Below are 25,252 nucleotides of genomic sequence, written 5' to 3'. Positions count from 1 at the left end.
AGGAATTTCTTGTTAAAAGTCCATATTTACTCCAGGTTGTAAGTGCTATAGATTATCTTGAAAAACTGAGCTAGCATCATCTGATTAGGCATGTCATTTTTATAAAGATTTGACAAGTAATAGATGCAGAACTTAGCAAGTATACACAGCAGAATTAAAAACAGCTTCATAAACACAGTTTGCAAGATGGTTCTAAACCAGGAACCCAGACCCAAAGATAGCCAGTTGAATACATCAAAAGACGGTGGGTTGTCAGGTGAAATTTGCTGTAACCAATGTGCTTGCTCTTTAATTTTATGTAATTGGGTCTTTACTTCCCCAGAGGCATTTACCCACATTTAACAAGAGGTGTTTGCTATTGCACAGATGCCTCCTTGTTCAGCAAGTAAGTAATCAATGGCTATGTGGTGATCCAAAACCACTTTGGCCAATGAGTTAGGTGAACACTGCTCAGCTGAAACTGTGTTGGCTATGGAGTCAGCTAACTCCTAATGTCAAGGAGAGATTCCTGATTATTTGTTCATTGGTGCTCACTCCGATCCATGGGAAGAAAGCTCTCCCTACAGAGGCAAAACCAGAATCTTGCATGCCCCCTGGAAGTTCTCGCTTAAAGTGGTTGTAAAGGTTTAATGGGATGGACCGATGAGAGGCTTCTGTTTGATTATGTAGGGAGAACAAGACACTGAATATAGCAAGGGTAGGGCTTCCCTGGTGGTGCAGTGGTTGAGAATCCGCCTGCCAATGCAGGGTACACAGGTTCAAGCCCTGGTCCGGGAAGATCCCACATGCCACGGAGCAACTGAGCCCATGCGCCACAACTGCTGAGCCTGCGCTCTATAGCTGGCAAGCCACAGCTACTGAAGCCCTCGCACCTGAGCAGCCAAAAAAAAAGTACATATATATATATATATGGCAAGGGTACACTGTCCTTGTATTCTCCAGCTATCAAGGCAATGAATTGCCCAAGCATAAAAGCATTCCCAAAACTTTTACATATGAAGGTGTAACCAGGGGATATAAGGCCCCCACATAAATGATAGCATCTATGGAGTCATTCGTTGGCATAGAGGCGTTAGCATTACTTAACCAAGGTTTACACATTAGGTTGTTACACACCAAGAGGTTACCTAGACATATAGATGTGTCAGCAAGTTTACAAATGATGCAACTTACACTGGCAACTCCCTAGAACCTTTCATACAAATATTTAAAAGATCTTGTTTTCCCATCCCAAGGTTGGGTCAAATGGAAGCAGGGGGACTCCCTGGTGGCGCAGTGGTTAAGAATCCACCTGCCAATGCAGGGGACACGGCTTCGATCCCTGGTCCGGGATGATCCCACATGCCGCGTAGCAACTAAGCCCGTGCGCCACAACTACTGAGCCTGCGCTCTAGAGCCCGTGAGCCACAACTACTTAAGCCCACGCACTGCAACTCTGCAACAAGAGAAGCCCCCGCAATGAGAAGCCCGTACACTGCAACGAAGTGTAGCCCCCTCTCGCCGCAACTAGAGAAAGCCCGCGCACGGCAACGAAGACCCAGTGCAGCCAACAACAAAAAAATATTGAAGCAGGGCGTAAGTTTAGGCAGGCTTAGCACACTGACTCTATAAAATGGGCCCATGAAACCATTTGGACAGACAACAGCATTTGGAACCCCAGTGAAATTACTTATAAGGTGAACAAAAGGGTCATTGCTATCTTGGATGGACTGTTGTTTCCAATGGCAAATCCAGGAATCAGAGAGCTTTCCCCCTTTTGCAAGGGATTGGGAAATAAAAACAAGGGCATTGTCCTTCAGTGGAAGGGAGGGAGAAAACAAGGTGAGGGACAGTATTGAAAGAAGGTACACAGGCTTGGTTCAGACATCTTGGGAAAGCTGTCAGCCTCAGATGTTGTACTGCTTCAGATCCTAGTGAGGTTTATCTTCAGGTTGCCAGATGGTCCATTTGGGGTTCAGTGCCTTCTTTAAGTGTGACATGTGGATCCAGGAATCTACTCCTTGGAGTTTTACAAGGGTTAGTTAGCAGTACCTGATAGGGGCCCTAACGGTGAGGCTGGAGAGAGTTCTTTTGAAGGTGCCTCTTCCAGTACACAAAATCTCCAGGTTGTAGAGTGTGATGTTTGCGGTCTTTGTCTTCTGGTAATGTGCTGCAGAAAGGGGGCTCTACTAGGGCATGGTTATTTTTAATAGATGTAATTAGGCTTTTACAATATAGAAGTATGTCTGTATCAGTTGTGGACTGAAAGGAGCAGGAGCCAAGTGCAGTGGGCATCCTGTTACTAGGAGAACAGACTCCCATTGAAGCTACGCAAATATATACATTGTCATGAAAAACATGAATATTTAATAAGTTTCAGAACTTTTGGGGAACCAGGTAGGGAGAAAAAACTAAATGCTTCAATCTTTGTTGCGAACATACACTTTACCAAATTGCTGTGAGTTATAGATAGCTTAAAGGAGAGGCGAAAAAGGGTCTCTTTACACCTGGAAAACAAAACATTAAAGCAATTGGTTTTCCATTACTTTTAGAAATCCTTACCCAGTTCAGTCTTATGATCTTAAAGTTATCAAAAACCCATCTTCCAGAGTACCTGTCAGAGCTTTTTACATGAATCTCTTTAAAGAAGAAACATATTTGCAAAAGCATTAAAGTAAAGCAGTAACTGCCTATAACTGACAAAAAGACTTGAAAATGCCCATTATTAAATATCTGATGAGAGTTCATTATAGTGGGATTGACAGAGGGTTCTGTTAACTTCTATGACATACATTTTAAATTATGACTCCTAACATTGTAATCAGGACATCTTAGAATTTCAGGAATTTCATACAATTTTGGAACACTTTTATTAACATATACCTATTACAAATATAAGGTAAAAACGTTTAGTATCCCTTGTTATTTGACAAATGTCTGATAAAATTTAACATATCAAATAAGCCTGATTAGTTTAACATTTTACCAGGTGAAAGACAAATTCTTTGAGATTTTCCAGGGGCCTGTGGAAGGTCCCAGAGTTAGTTCAAGGTCAGAAAGACTTAATTTAGAACTCGATTTTTGGGAAGTTTGTAAAAAATATCAAAAGGTTTTGGACACTTGATCAAACAGGATCATAGACTATTATGAAATGATATTTAATTATCTATTTGATCAAAGTAACAATAAGTAACACATTTCAAAGGCAAATACAAAAGGTTACATAGTTGTAGGCAAAACTTAGCTCTTTTAATATTGAGAAGATTCTGTTTTCTTGAGTAATCAGAGACCAGATTAAGACAACATGAAGCATAGAAAAGAATTTTGGTAAAACACAAATCTTTGTTTTCTAAGGAAATTACTTAAAGGTAAGGAAAAACCTTTTTCACAATCTCTTATTAGGAACAGGCCAATAGTCCAATAAAACATTGTCCTTTTAAGAGATTAAAAACAAAATTTGTTTTGGACTAGTGTATTTTTGACATTAAACTCATTTTTTTTTTTAGATTTTTTTTTTTTGGATGTGGACCGTTTTTAAAGTCTTTATTGAATTTGTTGCAGTATTGCTTCTGTTTTATGTTTTGGTTTTTTGTCCCCCAGGCATGTGGGATCTTAGCTCTCCGACCAGGGATGGAACCCACATCCCCTGCATTGGAAGGTGAAGTCTTAAATACTGGACTGCCAGGGAAGTCCCTTTTTATTTTTAGATTTTTTTTTTACATTAAACTAATTTTTAAATAAATTCATTTTAACTTAGCCAGCTTGACCACACATAAAATTTTTTTCAAAAAAATTTTTTCCATAAATCTTCTACAACTTACTATTTCCATTCAGCTGTTTTTCCTCTTTCCTATTCTGAAATAGTAAGCCTCACTTTAGGACAAAATTATTTTCTTTCCCTCAATAGAATGCATTTCCATTCTTCTACCTTTTCTTAGCAAAAACACATATCTTACTTTTCTTGCATACATAGTTGTTTCCCCTTATTTTTTCTGGTAGCTTTAAACAATTATGAATGGTCTGTTACAAATTTATGAATACCTTTCATAATTCCTAAAAGCATATTTTCCTCATAGGAAATTTTCCAATGTGGTATGTTTACCAATAGACCCAAATATCTTTAGTCCCTTTGTAAAGGAAGCCAAAAGTAGATGAACCTATTTTAAGTAATGTTTCAGTATTTTATCTTATTTGGGAGTGATCTAGATATTTAATGACTACCTATTATTTAATTTAACTTAGCAAAACTGTAAGGTTTCAGGATGCCAAAAATATTTGGGGAAGCTATTTAAAAGGTTTACCTAGAAACTTATATCTCATCCACATCCTTTCAATTCACTTGTTTCCAACACTCAGGAAAAATTTTATCATACCATGTATTTTTCTTGCTGATAAACTTTGTAGCAAAGATAACATGAACTTATCTGACCAATAAACCCAGGCAGAATAAAAGTTGTATGCCTGCATTATTTTCAGCACTGGTAACTCCAAAGACATGCCTGTTTTAATTAAACCAATAACCCCAAACTAGCTTTCACAACTAGATTATGTAAACCCAGAAAGCACCTGGGCCAGTCTTCGTTATATTTTAATTCATTTAAGTGTTTCTTTGTTTCTAAGCCAATTAAATAAAGCTCTTTTACAAATTCATTTTAGCAATACCATCCAGAGGTAGAAAAGAAAAAAAAATACCACGCATATATACATGCATATATAGATACACATTAGTACACAGACAGATGCGGACAGGGACCTTATAGTTTTATTTAAAATGTTAGCCATTTCTCAGGTACAGTAATACAGAACTAAAAAGAATAGTTTGATCCAAATTGTGTTTCTGGCATACTGTAAGGATCCTTTTAGAGCTGTTTTTGGAGTCAAATTGTCTTTTAGAAACTTCTGCATATCCATCAAAGAATGCAATCTGTTGTCTCCTGAGTGGCTTGGAATTCTCTCTTTTAAGGTTGCCCCTTAAGATGGACTTAAAACAAAGGTTTTACCTTTTGAACAGGATAGGTGACTTAACCGAAAAGCTTCACCAAACAGATACAGAAAGCAAATTTTCTCCTAGGAGTTTTGCAGTCTATTTGTCTGTTTTCAAAAATCTAGGACAATTGCTGTTTAAATCTTTCCTTTTAGTTGTTTATTTGCTCCAGTTGTCTTAGAAACAGTAATTAGGGGTTTAGCATTTGGATCCTCAGAGGGTCTGATTTTTAAAGGGGCAGGATTTTGCAGAGGAGAGAGGAAGATGACACTGGGGGCAGGGCCTGGGCACAAGATGGCTGCCAGAGCAGAGTCTGAGACAGCGGGGGCAGAGAAGACACACAAGTTGGTGCCCAAGACAAAGAATTTGGGGGAGGGGGACACAAGGAGTTTGAGGCTTTGGAAGACATTTTGTTCTTTTTTAGGTTTTTTTGTTTGTTTGTTTTTTGGTTGTTTTGGCCAATTTAGAAACAGAATCTTGCAAAGAGGCAATTTTAGAACTGTGGTCCTCCAATTTAATCTTAAGAAAAATGAATTTGGGGAGATTGAAAGTTCCGCACAGTGGCCACTGTAATTCCTGATTACTTTTAGTTTGGCCCACTTAGTTAAAAATGCACATAAAGGGTGTACACAGTTTTTAAACATGAACTGGCCAGAGTCCCCAAAGGAGGGCTGCCTTCAGAACATTTAGATGACTGGAATCCCATTTCCCTAAGTTCTCCCAGAAACCCATGTAAGTTGATAGAGTCTTAGCCCAGATTCCAAAAGGAATAAAACAAACTCTTAGTTCCCAGTTAGCTCAGTCTCCAAAAGAGAACCTTGCTACCGCATGCTCCAGAAAACAACTTGAGTACTCACCAAGGACAAAGCCTTGAACCAGAAAGGCCAAAACTTCTCCCCTGAAAGGACAAAGCCTTTCCACATCCTGAATAAAGTTGGAGAGCTCAAAACACAGAAGAACGGAGCTTGGAATGCTAGAGAAGACTCCCCATATTGAAAGCAGGCAGCAACTCGCTGAAGTGATAAACACAAGGGGCTCAGTGCAGGTACCTCACTTGATTCCATGAGCCGTCATCTCTCGGGGTTTGCCTCCTTTGGACCCCACTTGTGACACCAAATATGTCAACTTTAGTAATATAGCCAGTTATTTTACCAGCAAAAGTGAATTTATTCGGGAGTACCAGAGGACTTGCTATTTGGGAAATGCAAGCTATGGTAAACCACAGGCAAATCCAGAGAACAAGGAAGGGGAACTTGCTTTTATAGGGAAAAGGGGGGAGTTGGGGGTGTGGGGCTGTGATAACCAGAGAGTCCATTGGAGGAAGCTGGGAGTCCAGAGCATAGAGGCTTCTCTGGTCGGACTGCTACAGTCTCTTTATTGTCTGGGCTGTCATGGGGTGGAGAGAAGTTTTCTTCTTCCTTCTGGATAGTAGAGGCACCTTTCTGTTGAAGAGCTGGTGTAGTCTCTTCCCATTTGGAATAATTGAGGATGCATGGCAGGGTGTGAGAGCTCCCCCTACAGGCTTGTCTTGACTCCAGTTTTAGCTGAGGTTTCTTTAATTCCACAATTCATTCATCAGTTGGTGGACATTTAGGTTGCTTCCACTTTTTGGCTATTGTGAATAATACCGCTGTAAACATTCATGTTCAAGCTTTTGTGTGGACATAAAATTTTCATTTCTCTTGGGTATATGTATACCTAGCAGTAGAATTGCTGAGTCATATGGTAACTCTATATTTGACCTATTGAGGAACTCCCAGGCTGTTTTCCAAAGCTGCTTTACCATTTTACATTCCCATTAGTAGTGTATTCCATTTCTCCCCATGCCTTCCACTCTTAGTACTTAAGATGAATGACAGTGGTGTCAACCAATTACTTTTCATTTCTCAACTGTGGTACTGAGAGGTACATATCTTTTCTTTTTAAATAGAAATAATACAAAGTAATAGGTATACAATTTTTTTCATGGCAAAATATAAAAACTTTATTGAACAACTTTTCATCTTATTCCTTCCCTTTGTCTTAACTAAGTTATCTCTTGAGAATGGAATGGCACCATACTCTTGATGATAGCCTATCAAGTACATCTTTTTCCAGATGAAGGAAAGAATGTCATATGGCAAATGACTTAATAGTCTCATCCTGTCCAAAGGTCTCTGGCACATGTGAATATTGCAGGCCCTGCTCTCATGGAGAGTCATATCTTTTTTTTTATTATTTGGATTTTAAAAATTAATTGGGTCATAAAACAAATCCCAGACATCAAGTCATTTTACCCATAAACATTTCAGTATCATCTCGAACAGTAAAGAACTTTAAAAAAATAGCCATTATGTTATTACCTCACATTAACTATAATTCCTTAATATTTTCTAGAACCCAGTTCATATTCAAATATCACTAATTATCTTAAATATGCATTTCCACAGTTTGTTTTTTCTAAAAATCTGGGTCCAAACAAGGTCCTCACATTTGATTGTTTTATCTTTTAATTATCTTTTATTCTAGACTAATTATTTTTGATAGATCATATTTAGATAATGTAATCACAAAATAATGTAAGACAGTATTTAGTAAAGCATTAAGTAGGTTATAATCAAATATGAGGCTTCTAGGTTCCTAATAGACTCTTCATTGACCCTGTTGGTAGATATATGATATATAGGTTAGAGAACCAGATGGACTAAATTTGAAGCTCCGGCCCCACCACTGTAGGCTGTGTAATCTTGTGCAAGTCAATTTAGTGTGTGTTCTTATTAAAGTTATACATGTGCATAGTTCAAAAAGACAATTCTACAAGACTTGTTACCAACAAAAATGAACAAGAAAAGCACTCCCCCATTACCACTACTACTTGATTTCCTGCCTCCAAGAGGCATTTGTTTTCAACTCTTCTAACTAATTTGTTTGATATTTACCTTCAGATCTCTAAATAACATAGTTATATTGCTATTCTTGATATTTCTTTTTTAAATTTAAATTTTTAAACATTTATTTTATTGAAGTATAGTTGATTCATTCTTGATATTTCTGTTTTGAGTATTATCTGTTGACTTTCTCTAATGGAAGGTGAAGATTTGGTATTTAGTACTCTATCACTGCTCCTCCACCACATATACTAAGTCCATCCTCCCATTCTCCTAATATAGTTAGAACAACATTCAGTCTGTATATTATGGCCATGAAAATGCTATTCATAGATACCATGATTACTGTTTTTTCACTGCACATTTTATTTTTACTGAAGTCAATAACAGTCTTGCTTTTTATTTTGCTTAGTTTTCTATGTATTGACCACTAATTTAACTCTACACTCTTCCCCAGTTGTATAAATCTGCTCTCCATATGTTCAAACACATTAGATAGTCTATCAGTTTCATTTGCTTGAAGAAATCTCTCTAGGAGCCTTCTGACATGCACTGCTCTGGACTGTTTCCTCTCTATCCCTGCTGCCCAACTATGGTCTTAGAGTCTCCCATCACCATCCTTCTCTTTTGGTATATCTCATTTCCTGGATCCCATGTTTTTTTCATTTTCTTCTTCATTTACTGGAACACATCCTCTAATAATTTCCTAGGAAGGATGCATGAGAGGTAAATTTTTGAGACATTACCTGTATGAAAGTGTCTTTATTCTAATCTCATATTTAATTGATAGTCTGGCTGGGTATAAAATTCTTGGTTGGAAATTATTTTCCCTCAGAATTTTGAAGATACTGCCCCACTGTATTTTAGGCTTTCAGCGTTCCTATTGAGAGTTCTGAAGCCACTCTGATTTTTTTTTTATTATTTGTATAAAAACCTCTTTGTTGTTTTTCTCTCTGGAAATTTGAGTATTCTGAAATTTCACGATGATGCATTTGTTGGAGGACTATTTTCATCTTGTGCGGTACACTCAGAGGGCCCTTTCAGGCCCAAAAACTCAAGTTCTTTAGTTATGGGGAAATGTTATTTAAATATTTCTTTGAATATTTTCTCCCTTCTATTAAAAATTTTTTTTTCTTTTTGCTAGATAGAACTTCCATAATTCAGTTGTGATGGTTCCTAGACTGGTCCTCTAATTTAAAAAAAAAATATTTTGTCTCCCATTTTCTATCTTTGTCTTTTGTACTACATTTTGAAAGACTTTCTCAACTTACTTTTTAATCCTTTTTAATTCTGCTATTATGTTTTTAATTTTCAAAAGTTATTTTTTGTTTTTATTCACTGAGTGTACCTTTTTTAAAAAAATGAATTCTATTTTGTGAATAAAATATTTTCTTTCTGAGGATTTTAATGATTTTTTAAAGAGTTTTCACCTTTATATGTGTTTTCTCTTTTTCCACATTACATTTATTTTATTATTATTTTTTAAATATTTATTTATTTATCTGGCAGCACCAGGTCTTAGTTGTGGCACGTGGGATCCTTGTTGTGGCATGTGGGATTCTTTTTTTTTTTTTTTTTTCGGTTGTGGCATGCAGGATCTAGTTCCCTGACCAGGGATCGAACCCGGGCCCCCTGCATTGGGAGCGTGGAGTCTTACCCCCTGGTCCACCAGGGAAGTCCCTCCACATTGCATTTATTTTTCATTTGTTTTGGTCTCTGTCTTTATATTAGATACTTTCCTCTAATGCCTTGTGGTCTTGGCTGTCAGCCCATGCTTAAGAGTGTAGTGTCTTGTTTTTAGTATCGTCTTCTCTCCTACTTCTAGTGGTACCTGGTGCTGCCAGCAGTTGAGCCTTTGGGGAGTTCTGCTCAGGACATATTTCAGCTTTCCCCACTACTAGTATAGGATTCACCTTTCCTGGTTTTGCTGAGTAAGTTCCACTTGTTTAACTGCTTTCCAAAACTTTTGTTGCTGGTGTCTCCTGTTCTCTTTGTTCCTGTGTACTTCTGATTTACAACAAACAAACGACCTTTTCTGTCATTTTGAGGGGTTTGGAAGGGAGTGAGGTATATGTGTAATCTAAATCAGGGTTCAGCAAATGGTTCCTGCACCAAACCCGGCCCTTTCCTATTTCTAAGGCACCACGACTAACACTTTCCCAGGCCCCTAAAGTTCCAAACTTCATCCTAGCATCTCACTGTCAGTCTCAGCACATGCCTAGTACCATTTTCATTCCAGCTTCTGTTGCACCAACAGGTGTTTGTAAGCAGTGCCACCCTTTCCCCCTTCCCTCCACCCTCCTAGAGGGCAGTTGGTAGTGGAAATCTAGCTACTCCTAGATTTCCTGGTCTCCCTGTGGGTGCTGATGCCCCAGGGGATGTCCTGCTCCTGCTCCTCAGCCAAGTGCCTTTTGTTTCCTGATGACATAGCAATTTCTTCCTCAATTTCATGGTGACTCACTTTTTAAAAATAGTCTTTGATGTGTCAAAGCCTTTTTTGAAAGTCTAAACAGGTTGTATTGACTAGTTCCCCTTTAGTCACATGCATTTTTACCTCCTGAAAGAAACTCTAATATATTAACTAGGTACGATTTTACCTTCCTGAAACCACACACCCCTCACTTTCCATGCTTCAGTGCCTCTCCTTCAGTGTTCCCACCCGACCAGCACAGCCTGTCCCAAAAGGTTATCTCACAGCAGCTCAAATACTGTCTCCTCCATATCTTCCCAGCTTCTCCCAGAAAAAATTCTCCCTCTTGCCTCTTAACTCCTAGAGCACCTTTTCTAGAGACCTGTAATACAGTTCTTTGTATCTTTGTATTATCCTCCTGATAGTTCATAAACTCCTTCATGTCAGGGACCATGTCTAATCTTTTGATTAGTCTCTTGAGCTTAGAAGAACTCTGTATATGTTTGGTAAGTTAAATTAATGACATAAATCTAAGGAGAGACTTCTTGAAATAAGTCTACTAAGTCAACAGCCTCCACTTAACCCAGTCACAGCTGAGTCCCTGCAGTCTGATCACTGTACAGAAATCGTTCCCACTAAAGTTACAGATGCCCTCCCAGTGAGCGATTCTGCAGCATCTTTTCATCCATCAGCTTCTTCCACCTCTTTACCACATTTGGATACTCCTTTTTATAAACAATTCTTACCTCCTCTGGCTTCCTCTGTCCTGATACTCCTATCTCTGATTATTTCACTGATTTCTCTTCCATATACCACATTCTTCTAAATCAATGGTTGTGTTTTGTTTTCTGTCCTCAGGCTTTTTTTCTCTATGTAGCTTCAGGAATCTCATTTACTCATGTTTTGTTTGTTTGGGATTAGGGTTGAGAGGGAAGAAATTGAGGGGCTCAGACTAGGGGTTAGATTCCCCCAGGATCTAAGCAGTGGAGAAAGTAGAACAAGACACAGGTAACCATATGGCTATTGAAGTATCAGTTTTGCTGATGGACCAGTAAATCCCCAAAGTTGAGAGCTCTTTCATAAAGCTAGATTGGAGAACACCGCTTAGACCCAAGGTCCAAGTAGGGCCTTCTACTTCTCCTGAGATTCAGACCCTTGGGGTGAGTCGTGCTTGGGGCAGGTCATTGGGAAGGCAGAAAGTGCTCCTGGGTATTAAAGCATGAGGGCTGGAAGGTAGAGGAGGTGAACCTACTCAGACTATAGACAGCTCCAAGATAGCAGGAGACTTAAAAATGAGAATCTCAATTATAGGCCAAGCCTCAAGGGAACTGAGGAAGAGCTAAACCCCAAGGTCTCATAGAAAGATGATCCGTGGGAGAGCTGACTGCCACAGAGACTGGCACTGGAAGAATATTCTGGATCCAAGGCAGCTCTTTGAGGTGTCGTGTTGCCCTCAGCAGCAGGGTTGTGGCTCTTCACTGTGATGCTCTGCTGCTAACATGGGCCCCAAGGCCCAGCATCAAGTCCAACCCATAGCCTCCTAGCCTCTGCTCTTCTTTGCTTTTCTGCTTGTATCTCCTACCAGCAGCCCCAGCTCTCTATGCATCCCAATTCAAGTCTCCAAAAGGTAGAACCTATCTGCCTATGGATTGCCTTCTTCTGGGTCAGGTGCTCACCTGTGGTCCAGATGTCTGACCACAGAAGAAGCAGGGTTATGTGGTTTAGATGGAGGCTACACCCATTTAAGCACAGGTCAGCATCTATTTGCCCAAGACCAGAATGTAGATATAATCCTCCTTCTTCTTAGTCTCTTACTCATGTCCCACAAGTCACTAGTCCTGTAAATTTTCCCTTTTAAACATTATTAGTATCCTTTTTTTTTTTTTTCCCTGTTGTCACTGCCTTGGTTCAGGCTGCCATCACTTCTCATCTGGAATGTTGCAGTCTCTTCTACCAGTCTCCTGGCCTTCAGTCTGTCTCCTCTAATCTACCTTTTACTCTGTTGCCAGAACAGTCAATTTAGTTCCCGCATAGCAGTGAAAGTTTATGTTTAAGAGTATAAATCAGATCGTGTTACTTCCAGGTTTTAAGCAGGGGTTTCTCTCTGCTATTGAAAAATACAGTGCAGACGTCTGTCAATGGCCTCCTACATAAGGCCTCCTACAGATCTGTCTCCTCTCTTCCTCTCTGACCTCATTTCCCACCCCCCTTGTGTTTTTTGTGCTCTGTGTTCCAGTAACACTGGCCTTCCCTCTGTTCCTTAATGCACCAAGATTACTGTACTTGCTTTCCTTCAGCCTGGAACTCTTTTTCCCTTGGTCTTTTCTTGGCGGGCTCCTGTCTCCCAGTCTCAGCCATATGTCACCTCCTCAGAGAAGCCTTCCCAAAACACCCAATCTAGCATTGCCTGTACTTCCCCTCATGGTCACTATTACATAATTGGATATTCTTCATAACCACTTATCACTGTCAGAAGCTTTGTTCGTTTGTTTACTTGTTTTTTTTCAGTCTCCCTGACTAAACTATAAATTCCCTGAGAATAGGAGCATTTTCGTTCTTCTTTACTATTGTATCCCTAAGTCTGGTGTATAGTAGTTGCTTAATAAATATGTTGAATTAATGAACAATGAAGTATCTCCCTCATTACCCTTATTTCCATACCTATATATTATACTTAGCTTTCCCCTTCAGCTTTATTGAGATATAATTGACGGATAACAATGTGTAAGTTTAAGGTGTACAGTGTGATCCTTTGACAAACGTATGTGTTGTGAAATGATTACCACAATAAGGTTAGTTAGCACATCCATCACCTCACAGTTACCTTTTTGCATGTATGCGTGTGGTAAGAACACTTAAGATCTACTCTTAGCAAATTTCAAGTGTACAATACAGTATTGTTAACTGTAGAATGCTTAGCTTTATATGTGTTTTTACTTTACCTGTTAGGTTGCAAGCTACTTCAGGGAATAATTTTTTTTCATTCATTCTTACGTCTCTAGGGCTTACACATGGTGGCTAGCAGAATATGTGTGTTGAATGTGTACCATGACAGGTAGTAGCCAAAATGTAACTTGTTCACTGCATAATTTGACTTTTGGAAGTCTCTCCAATGACTGGAAAGACTAAGCCTCATTCTTCATCCTCTCTTTATATTCTTTTTGTCTGCTTCAGAAACCAGACACAGGAAACATCTGACCATAATAAGAGGTTTCCAGTAAATTCTAGGTTTCCTCACTGAACAAAGTCATGTGCAGCAATACTCTGTTGTGCTTTGGTCTAGAATTCTGTTTGGTCACTTGTATAGCATCCCACATGGCCGCCTCTGGCCTGGGAGCCAGGAACAGCTGGAACCCAGGATGCTTGAAATAAAAATGACATATCTCTTAGCCTGAGAGGGAGAAGTCTGGATATTCTTGCTCCGTTTCTTGCAAAACAAACTTCTCAATTTGTTGAACCCTGAATTTTCCCTTTAGCTGTCAAAGTGGTTTATAACTCAAATGATCTTACATCCTTTAGAATAAACACAAAAAATGAATGGCCAAACTGATTCTCAAATCTCTGCCTTAAATGCTCAAAGCAACATCCATCCAAACTTACACAAAACATGATATATGTCCCTAACTTTATCCTGAAGTTTCTACCCTCTCACTTGCATCTTCTGCAGTTTAAAGGCATATGCTCTTGGGAGCATTCCACTGCCACTGGAAATAATATTTACAAAAACTCCAACTTTTTCTTTCCAGTAAGACTGTCATCTGTTTGGTGCTTGCCCCTTGCTCACCATCATCACACTTTATTTTAAGTGCCTATTAACCTCTCTGCTTCCTTGGCTGGAAGGCAAAGACCAGCTCCTATTCAGCTCCACATCTCTAGTATCTGGCACCAGGCCTGGCACATAATAGGCACTTGATAATACTTGTGAGAAGGAAGGAAGAAGAAACGAATTTTTTAAAAGCCAGTCTATTTAGGAATTGAGGTTGCTGAGGTATATTTAAGTGTCGTGAAGTCTAACGATGACCTCAGAATAACTAAAGGGAAAAGCTGAATAGCTTTTCAGCATGTACAGTGAAAAATGAAGGGAGATCAAGAACCTTCCATCCTTTTGCATTGGTACCGATGTGTTAGAGGTTAAAATCTTAGAGCTGGATTAGAGAGTTCTTTTTTGACTTTTTTTTTTTTTTTCTGATATTACAAGTTACATGTTCACTCTGGAAATTTTTCAAAAATACAGAGAATAAATATCATCTATAATTCTTTCACCCAGAGACAACTGTTGTTCACATTTAGTTAACTTGTAGCCTTTTTTCTTTACATTTAGATTGAAAATTTTAAAAGAGATTATTTCAGGACTGCTTGTGAGTACAAAGAAAGTAAATTGAAATTGGAAAAATACTTGTCAACTGTAATTAAAATTTGAGATGCTGTTTTTATTGTTGCTCATCTGGGCAGTCAACCCCTCAGAAAGGCTTTCCTAATCTTCATCCAGGTAACTGTGATCGCTCACCTAGAAAGCGCCTAGGGCCCTTTCCTTATTCCCCCTGCACTGCTTTGTGGGAATGCTTTTATCTTTTGAGGATGAGGCCAGGCTGGAACATCTGAAGCTTCATAGTATAAGGACGTTTCAAGGTTGACTTGAATCGAATGAGAATCTGTATGCAGGATGGATCTCTCCCCTCACCAATTTGTGAAGTATCACTCAGATAACATCACCTTTGAAAGAAAGCAAAGACATTTACTAGTTTATTCCTTTGTTTAATGAACATATTGACCACCTTCTGTATGTCAGTCACTGTCGTAGGCATCAAAGCCTCAAAATGAACAGACAATCCTTATCCTCAGGGAACTTGCAGTTTAAAGAGAGAAAAAGACCAGTAAACAAGGATTATAATGCAGTATAAGAAATGCCATAATAGCAGTGCAGTGATGGCCTAAAGAGAAGGGGCAGAACTGATCAGAGAAGCCATCAAGAAGAAGGGATGATTGCGTTGGGTCTTAATAGGAAAGTGGGAGTTTTTAATGCAAACAGGCAGAGAAAACAGTATGTTTGGTGTCTGAAGACACAAAGGTACATATCTCTTTGGAGAAATAGAAGTTGTTTGGCATATCTGGAGAATGAGGCATTTAGAGGTCATAAATGAACCAAAATGGTAAAGATCTTGAAGGTCAGAGCTTGGAGTTTATCTTACAGGCTACGGGAAGCCACTGAAGCATTTTAATCAAGAGCAAAGACGTAGTCAGGTATACTTTTTAGAAAAATCATACAACAGTATGAAGGATGATGGAAGTGGGCTAAGCTGGAGGTAAGCGTGTGGTTAAAGGGCCTATCAGAACAGTCCTAGCAAGAAAAGGATAGGCAGATGTCCACAAAAGGCAAATCTATAGAGACAGAAAGTAAATCAGTGGTTGCCTGGGGCTGGAGGTGGGAACAGGGCATGACTGGGCACCTGGGATCTTCTGGGTGATAGAAATATTCTAAAGCTGCATATGCTGGTGGTTACACAACTCTGTAAATTTTCTAAAAATCATTGAATTGTACACTTAAAATGAGTGAATTTTATAGTATGTAGATTATACCTCAATAAAGCTCTTTTAAAAAGAGAGAGAAAAATAGGGGCTTCTCTTCTGAAAGGGCACAGTAACATTGAGAGGAAACAGATGTGGGAAACATTGATAAAGAAGTAGAATTTGTAAGAGATGTTGATTGTATCTCATACAAGGTAGGATGGTCACCTATCTGATTAGACAAGTGTTCTAATTGTGCTTCTACATTTTTGTGAAAGAAAAAAAAAGTCAACCTTACCTTTTACTTGGTAGGTTTCAAAGCATATGGATCTGCCCTTAACGGGCAGTACAGAATATCTGCCTCTGAATCCTTATCAAAAATTATATCCTGGGCTTCCCTGGTGGTGCAGTGGTTGAGAGTCTGCCTGCCAATGCAGGGGACACGGGTTCGAGCCCTGGTCTGGGAAGATCCCACATGCCGTGGAGCAGCTGGGCCCGTGAGCCACAATTACTGAGCCTGCGCGTCTAGAGCCTGTGCTCCGCAACAAGAGAGGCCGCAATAGTGAGAGGCCCGCGCACAGCGATGAAGAGTGGCCCCCGCTCGCCGCAACTAGAGAAAGCCCTCGCACAGAAACGAAGACCCAACACAGCCATAAATAAATAAAAATAAATTTAAAAAAAAATTGTATCCTGCAGCTCTCTGCTACCCAGTTCTTAATAAACACTTGATTATGAGAAAAAGTGATTATGAAGGATTACCTGAAGGAGGTGAAGTCGATCCATTTCTTGAGGCACTTTCAGCAAACAGTTATTGCCTGCCAGGTGTTATGCTGGTAACATAACAGTGAATAAAGCAGATATAGTGTCTGCCTTTATGGAGCTTATAGTCTAGCAGTGCAGACAGATGACTTACAGTTATGATAACTCTTGTGTCAGATTTCCATGTGCAGTAAGAGAAAATGACATACACCTGAGATCTGAAGGATCATGCTGAGGTGGGATGCTGCCTGTGGTGTAGACGCTGGTCCTCATGCAGCCAGCTAGCATTCCTTTGTAGTGAGTGAGCCTTTTTTTTTTTTTTTTTTAAGGGAGCATGGGTTTTATTTATTTTTACTTATTTATATTTGGCTGCATCAGGTCTTAGTTGTGGCACGTGGGATCTTCGTTGCGGCACGTGGGATCTTTCGTTGTAGTGCATGGGCTCTTCGTTGCACCGTGCCAGCTTCTCTCTAGTTGTGGCATGCGAGTTTTCTCTCTCTAGCTGTGGTGCGTGGACTCCAGAGCATGTGGGCTCAGTAGCTGTGGCGTGCAGGCTGAGTTGCCCCACAGCATGTGGGATCTTAGTTCCCCAACCAGGTATCGAACCCGCATGCCCTGCATTGGAAAGCGAATTCTTTACCACTGGACCGCCAGGGAAGTCCCATGAGTGAGCCTTTTGAATGTGATCCCTTTTGAGTCTGGGGTCTCTGGGGTTATTTTGGGCCTTAGATTATCTTGGTGTCCCTTATAATTGCTTTTATTGAGCTGTGTGTTGGCCTATGCCATCATTTGTATTGCTCCTGTTGTAAGAAACAGCCATAAAAGATTCACAATTACTTATTATAGAAATGTTGTAGAAGTTACAGTCTTCAACATCGTGCAGCATCCCCCTTTATTAAGACCCATAAGAGGAATTTCTTTCTGATCACCGTATAGTATTTGCTTTTATGTATGCTTTGCTCTTCTGGTGGCTCTGAGGCGCCCTGTCCCATCCTGCTTCAGGTCTCCACACAGAGCATCCTCTCTGCCTGGAATGCCCATTCCTTCTTGTCGGGTTTAGCCCTTACTTATCCTTCAGTTCTTAGTTCAGGTGTCACTTCTTTAGGGAGGACTTCCCTAACCAACACCCACTCCCCTTCCAAACTAGGTCTCCTCCTAATAGAAACTTTCTGAGCACTCTTTTCTTGTCTTTTTTACTTAATCAGTTTTTAGTTGAATAACTTGTTGGGTAACTTTTTTTCTCTTAGACTGATGACAGATCCGTGAGCATAGAGACCATGCTTTTTTTCGTTTGCATCTGGATCGCAAAGTCATAGTATAGTATCTTGCACATAGTAGATGCCCAATAAATATTTACTGAACAGTTGAATAAATGAATGAATGTATGTATTGTGAGCACTCAATCTTGTTTATTTTCTCATTTTCTTTAGCTGTTTGGGAGCTCAGGCCTCTTTGATTCTACCTGTAGCGTTTGTTTAGGTCCTCATGGCATGCATTTTGTGCACTAACATTCCCCTGACTATATAATATTTTTCCTTCCTTTGACTTCTTCATTTTTAAAATTCCAGTGTGTACTGTAAATTCCTCTAAGTCACTTTATGCCTTTGTGGGGAAGAAATAATAAACATTGGAAAAAAAAAAAAAAACATTGGGTATATGAATAGGAAAAGGAAACAAGTCAAAGGGAAATGTTAGTGCCTTTAACCAGATGCAGGAGGGAAGTTTTCTTTTGCTTTGTTTTAATTTTATTTTCACTGTGAGAAGCAAAAAGAAGTAAATGTGTCCCCTAATTTGGCAGGAAATGCCTCTGAAGAATTTGGGGCATATCTCTGCCCTGAGATGTTCCTTCCGGTGGCACGAGGCCTGGGCTGGGCTCGGCAGGGCCTCCTGGCCCAGTGGTGGGTGGAACGGACCAGTGGAGGCTGTCTGTGCAGCTGAGTTCCAGTCCAGTTGGCTTTTCCTTGGGAGAGGGTTTGGGCAAAGCCAGTGGGAACTTGTTTTTTTGTTTTTGTTTTGTTTTGTTTTTACTTTAAGAAAGAGAAAGAAATGAACTTGTCCTCTTGTGTTGCAGATTCAGTGGTTCTTTCCTTTGACTCCGCTGGACAGACACTAGGCTCAGGTACCAATCCCTCCCCTTCTATCATCCTTTTCAGCACTCAGCACTGGCCGCATTTGAAGTGGAGCCTAATGAGGTGGGGGAGGGGGCGTCTGGGGAGGGCAGTGGAATATCTCAGTATTGTGGGAAAATCTCAAGAAGCATTTCTAGGGACCCACAGTCTAGGAGGCAGCAGTGGGATACAACATCCAGAAGACTTCGCCAATTGCTTTAGAACTGTGCACTAAGGAGTTTGCAGTTGATGCTCCTTCCTCATTCAGGGTGGTCCGGGGTCATAGAAAAGGTGTCTGTTTCCTGTGCACATATCCTGTCTCAGAGAGTGGGGCAGAGGGCGTTGAGAGACCCCATGCTCTGGGCACGCTGGAGTAGCTAACCATCAGGGCTCTCCAGCAGCATGCCAGGCTGGTCAGAGTATCAGCGCTTCCTAGGGACATACACCCTGTTGCGTGTTCACATGCACACCCCATATACTCAAATACACACCTCCTCCAGGACGGGCACTGTACTGTGCACATGTGCCGACGTACTCCTGCTCTGCCCTGTGTCAACAGTGCAGGACACACAAATTGGCACACCCGCTGCTTTGACACAAATCACCCAGGCTCAGTGGAGCTCAGCTCTCCCCTGTCTGAGGTAGTCTGCCTGCCCCACACCACTGTGCTGTTGGCAGTGAACAGAAAGAGAAGATACTTTGATTCTTCAGCTTGCTGCCATCGTGTCCCTGTGGGAGCCCCAGAATGACTTCACCTCGTGAGGAGAGCATCTCTATGTATCAGGTCTTAATTTTTAGCTGAAGACGGTGGTCCTCGTACCTTAGGTGCTGCCTATGAGTAACAGGGAGACTTTGCTGGCCTGTTGAGGGCAGTTAACCCATTTTGCTGTCCTTGACTGCAATAGATTGATGTTTCACAAAGCAGCAATGAGGTTCAGGCCACTGTAGCAATGTGGACAAGGGGAAGGATGATCAGAGAATATGATCACAGCTGCCACTGTTTGCTGAGGGCCTACTGTGTGCCAACACTATGCTAAGTGCTTTACACACATCTTGCAAGGTGGATAGTACATCTTTAATTGTAAACAAACTTAATTCTCAAAGACTTGAAGTACCCTGGCCAGGGCCACTCATATCAGTCCACCCCTAGAGCCTGCACTCTCTGCCTTGTCATCTTGCTGTCTCATACTTTGATGCTTGAGGTGTCCGCATTGAAATGCTGAGATGGGAGAGGATGCCTTAAGACAGAATGGACCTTTAGAAAGAGTTTTTAAGTAGATGCAAAGTTGTGTCCATTCACATAGGAAAAACCTGATCAATTTTATTACATTAAAGTAGAACGTCTGTTAATCAAAAGATACCATTAAGAGAGTAAAAAGGCAGAGTGAAAAAAGACATCTATAACACAAATAGCCAACAAAGGGCTTGCTTCCACAATAAAGAACTACAAAAATCAATGTGAGTAAAGAAACAACCCAGTATAGAAAAAAGCAAAAGACCCCAACAGGCACTTCCCAAAAGAGGAATCCAAATGGCCAATAACCCTATGAAAAGGTGTTCGATTGTATTACTACCTAGGGAAATGCAAATTAGCATTTCAGTGAGATACCACTGTACATCTACCAAAATAGGAAAGCTTGAGAAGCTTGATATTCCAGGGCTGGTGAGGAAGTGATATGGTGGAAACTCTGAGTCTCTACTGGTCAGTGGATAAGTTGATTACAACCACTTTGGAAAAAAACTATGGTAGTGTCTAGCTAAATTTGAATATATACATACCCATGACCTGGCATTTCCTCCCCTAGGTATATTCCCTGCATAAATAGATACTTATATATATATACCAGGATATATGTATAAGATACATGTGTAAGAATCTATCTCTATCATTGAGTGCAGCTAAAGGCCTGGACAGAATGCATTTAGCAGCTATTTGAAGACTCTGAAATATAAATAGTAGTAGACAGATTGGGGAGAAAACTAGAATTAGAAGTACTGCCACCCTGGCAGTGAATTTCTCATTTTTCTTCTGGTATCCCATGTCCTGGACTCGAAGACAGCCCAAAATCCGGGCACAAATAGAGTGGACATAAGGGCACAAATGGAGAGAATTCCAGAAGACCTCTAGTTATGGCTAGAGTCTGGTTGGGAAAGGGGCTCTAAGGCTCAGACAGGGATGGGAAATCCTGAGGGTTGTTTTTCTCTGTTTTCTCGTGCCCTAGTCCCCAGGCAGTCCCCTCGGTGGTGGTGGTGGCAGTGCCCAGTAGCAGCAGTGGGGCCTTCAAGCACCTAAAACTGAGGAAGGGAAACTTTCTTCTTTGATCAAATCTTCCTCTCTGTAATCCCAAGAAGGTGGGGTGAAATCCAGTTGCTTTTTTCTCTCTCTGCCTTCCTGCTGCTTGGTCCCAGATTTGGGTACAGTTCAGGAAATGTGTGGCAGAAAGTGTAACTAAAACCCCAGATTTCTGGCCAGAGGACCAAAAAGGGGAGGCCCAATGAACTGGAAAGTACAAGGAGAGCAGAGAGGAAGGAGCTCAGGAAAACGACTCCATAAAGTTGTATATGAACTTCTGGGCTAACCCTGAGCTGTGCATGTGTGCATATGATTCTAACCAGCACACCAAAGACTTTGAGAACTGAACTAAGGGATAGACCACCACCTGAGTCCCAGACTGGACACTTGGTGGTACATACCTGAACAGGCTTTGAAAATGGAACTGGCATTGAAACCACAACTCAAAAGAAGCCTGGTCAGAACTTGCCAACTAAATCCAACCTGCTTGATTGTCTGGTAAAACAAAAATATCAACATTCTCCACTGAATTTAAATAAGACCTAAAGTTTCATGACATAATATTCAAAATATAGAGGATACAATCTAAAATTAATTATCACATGAAGAACTAGGAAAATCTCAACTTGCCTGGGAGAGGCATCAGAGGATGCCGATGCCAGGGCTTCCTTGGTGGTGCAGTGGTTAAGAATCCGCCTGCTGGTGCAGGGGACATGGGTTTGAGCCCTGGTCCGGGAAGATCCCACATGCCATAGAGCAACTAAGCCCGTGCACCACAACTACTGATCCTGCACTCTAGAGTCTGCAAGCCACAACTACTGAGCTCACTTGCCACAGCTGCTGAAGCCCACACACCTAGAGCCCGTGCTCTGCAACGAGAGAAGCCACCGCAATGAGAAGCCCGTGCACCGCAACGAAGAGTAACCCCTGCTTGCCACAACTAGAGAAAGCCTGTGCGCAGCAATGAGGACCCAATACAGCCAAAAATAAATAAATTAAATAAATAAATAAATAGATGCCGATGCTGAGATGACACAGATGTTGGAATAATCTGACAGACTTTATAAATCTATTTATTTATTTATTTTTGGTTGTGTTGGGTCTTCGTTTCTGTGTGAGGGCTTTCTCTAGTTGTGGCAAGCGGGGGCCACTCTTCATCGGGTGCGCGGGCCTCTCACTGTCGCAGGCTCTCTTGTTGCGGAGCACAGGCTCCAGACACACAGGCTCAGTAGTTGTGGCTCATGGGCCTAGTTGCACCGCGGCATATGGGATCTTCCCAGACCAGGGCTCGAACCCGTGTTCCCTGCATTGGCAGGCAGATTCTCAACCACTGTGCCACCAGGGAAGCCCGACAGACTTTAAAGTAGCTTTTATAAAAAAAGCTCCTGGCCCCCTTTCCCCATCTCTTCCATCTGGCTGTTGCTGAGTTGAATCCTTTCATAACAAACTGGTAATCTAGTTAGTAAACTGTTAAAAAAAAAATGCTCCCAAAAGTAAGGGTAAACATTGTTGACATGAATGGAAAGATAGAAAGTGTTAGCCAAAAAAATAACCCCATGAACCAAATATGTATATATAAACCAAATGGAGATACAAGAAAAAAAATACGATAATGGAAAATTAAGAAACTGCTGCATGGGCTCAATCACAAAATGGAGATGACAGAGGAAAGAATCAGTAAACTCGAAAATAAAGCAGTAGAAACTATCCAATCTGAACAACAGAAGAAAAAAGATTAAAGAAGCTGAACGAAGTCTCAGTGACTTATGGGACAATACTGGAAGGTTTACCATCTGTGTCATTGGAGTCCCAGAAGGAGGGAAAGAGTGCGGTACAGAAGAAATGTTTGAAAAAATAATGGCTTAATCTTCCCAAATTTGGTGCCCAAGTAGGCTTTATTCTGGGAATGGAAGGCTGGTTCAACATTCAAAAATCAATCAGTGTAATCTACCCTATTAACTGTCTAAAGAAGAAAAACTACATGGTCATGTCAATTGATAAAGAAAAAGCATTTGATAAAATTCAACATCTACTCATGATAAAAATTTTCAGCAAACTTAGAAGGGGACTCTTTCAATCTGATATAGGGCATCTACAAAAAACCTACAGCAAACATCATACTTAATGGTAAAAGACTGCTCTCCCCCTAAGATCAAGAACCACTCCTGAAAGTCCTAGCCAGTGCAGTAAGAAGAAAAAGAAATAAGAATACAGACGGGAAAGGAAGAAATAAAACTAACCGTCTTCATAGGTGACATGATTGCCTACATAGAAAAATCCCAAGGAATCTAAATGTTTTTAAAAACACCTAGAACAAATAACTGAGTTTAGAAAGGTAAAAGGATGCAAAATCAAAATGCAAAAAATTAATTGTATTTCTGTATATTAACAATGAACAATTAAAATTAAAAAAAATTTAGTAGCCCTCCCCCAAAATGAAATAATTATGTATATATCTAATGAAACATGCAGGGTCTGTATGCCGAAACTTGTTTCTCTCCCATATTTTCTTCCCCGCCTACCAAACTGTTCAAGCCACAAAGCTAGTAATGACCTTAATTGTTCCTCTTCCTCACCCTTTCCTACATTTTCTGTCTTCACGGTATGTCCTTGTTCAACCACTTCTTTCTAGCCTCACTGTCCAAGGTACCATCTTTTCCCTCCTAGACAAGCAAACATCTCCTAACTGGTCTCTCCGTGCTCATTGATTGCCTCCCAGTGGTCCATTCTCCATGTTGTAGTCAGAGTCATCTTTTAAAAATGTAAATCAGATCATGTCTTGTTCCCACTGAAATCACTCCAGGTTCAAACTCCATGACCTACAGGGCCCTACTTGCTGGCTCCTATGCCAATTTCTGTCTAATTATCTCAACACTTTCACTTTACTTCATTTGCCCCTCACTGCCCTCAAGCCACATTGGCGTTCCTGCCATTCCATGAATATGCCAGGTCCCTTCCTGCCCGAGGGCCTTTGTACTCACTTACCTTTCGCTTTGCACGACTGTCTCAGGTCTCTGTTCAAATGTCACCTCTGCAAGAAGGCCTTCCCAGAACACTTTTTCTAAAGTAGTCTACTCTCTTTTGACTCCCAGCCCTTCTCTAAGCAGGTATGTCTTTATTTTTTCTTAGCACTCATCCTTCCTTCAAATTATGTGCTTGTTTATCTTATTTAATTGGTCCCCCCCCCCCACTAAAATGTAAGCTTCATGTAACCAGGGACCTTGCCTATCTTGTTGATCACTGTGTCCCTGGAACTTGGAACAGTACCTGGCACATAATAGGTGCTTAGTAAATATTTATTGAATGAAGAATAGAAAAATAGAAACAATAATGTCCATCACTTAATGGATGCTTAAGGATTACATAAATAATGGCACATTTATACAGTGGAATACTGTGCAGCCATTAGAAATGATGATGCAATTTTATTTTTATTGACATAGAAGATGTCAAGAGTATTATTGAGTGAACAAAACAGGAACAAACAGCATGTATATTGAGGCCACAGTTAAGTACAATTATATATGCACATTCACACATATATTTGTGGAAAGAGATTTCTGGGAAGATACTCACCAAAATATTTGCAGCAATTAACTTTAGATAATGGGAGTTTTGAATGGTTCTTACTTCATTCTTTTTAAGTTTTTTACATTTGGATTTTTGCAGTAAGCTTGTGTTATTCCTACAACTGGGAAAAATAAAATTACTTTTGTTTGGAGAGAAGGACTGTGTCTGTGCTTAGTGGTTATTTTTATATATCTACCCTACTAGGTGGTAAGCTCCATGGAGTTTCAGATACAAACTGCAGAGTGAGCCATTTTTTCTGTTTCCTGTCCCAGCTGCTCTTTTGACATGCTGTCCCTCCTAATCCTGCAGCTTAACACAAGATGCCCTGGCATGGTCTGGACACACTTGATATCATGAGTAGAACTGAATTTACTGTATGCCCAGCTCTAGACATCTTCTTTTCTTCCCAGGATAGAAGGGAAATGGTGCATGACCTCTTTGCTTGCATTGGGATGGGGCTTCTACCTACCAGTGGAGGTTCGACACTCCATTGGCCCCCAGTACCGTCACAGCTGTGCTGTGCTTGGGTGGAGGGCGCATAGTCACAGGGGACCTCGTCTTATCAGGACCTCCTCGCTGGGCCTCTCTCCTCCCCCACACCAATGTACACCCATTTGAGACTGGATTTCAGTTTGTGAACTTCTAAGTTATTTTACTGGGTCAGTTAATTTAGTCCAGGTCAGTGAATTTTTCTGTGTTTATACAACTGCTTTTCCTATTTTAGTTTGTCTTTGATTAACTGATCCTACGTTATAATTTATTTTCCTGACTTGAGAT

The 25,252-nt window shown here is 40.5% G+C and overlaps 1 protein-coding gene across 4 annotated transcripts in view; it reads left to right on the top strand.

Annotated features, from left to right (window-relative positions):
• ST3GAL3 (ST3 beta-galactoside alpha-2,3-sialyltransferase 3) overlaps window positions 1-25,252 on the top strand; it is a 235,491-nt gene that overhangs the window by 82,377 nt on the left and 127,862 nt on the right. For 2 of the 4 annotated variants that reach the window (XM_082455587.1, XM_082455585.1), the window contains exon 3: window positions 18,576-18,623. The exons of the other annotated variants lie outside the window; for them this stretch is intronic. In XM_082455587.1, coding sequence (XP_082311713.1) covers window positions 18,576-18,623 — 48 coding nt within the window. The remainder of the gene's footprint in view (window positions 1-18,575; window positions 18,624-25,252) is intronic. 4 annotated transcript variants of the gene reach the window in all.

The sequence above is a fragment of the Balaenoptera physalus genome (genome assembly GCF_965194825.1).
Source record: "Balaenoptera physalus genome assembly, chromosome: 1".
NCBI lineage: Eukaryota > Metazoa > Chordata > Mammalia > Artiodactyla > Balaenopteridae > Balaenoptera > Balaenoptera physalus.
Note: the sequence above shows the minus strand (reverse complement) of the source record. Positions and strands in the feature narration are given on the sequence as shown.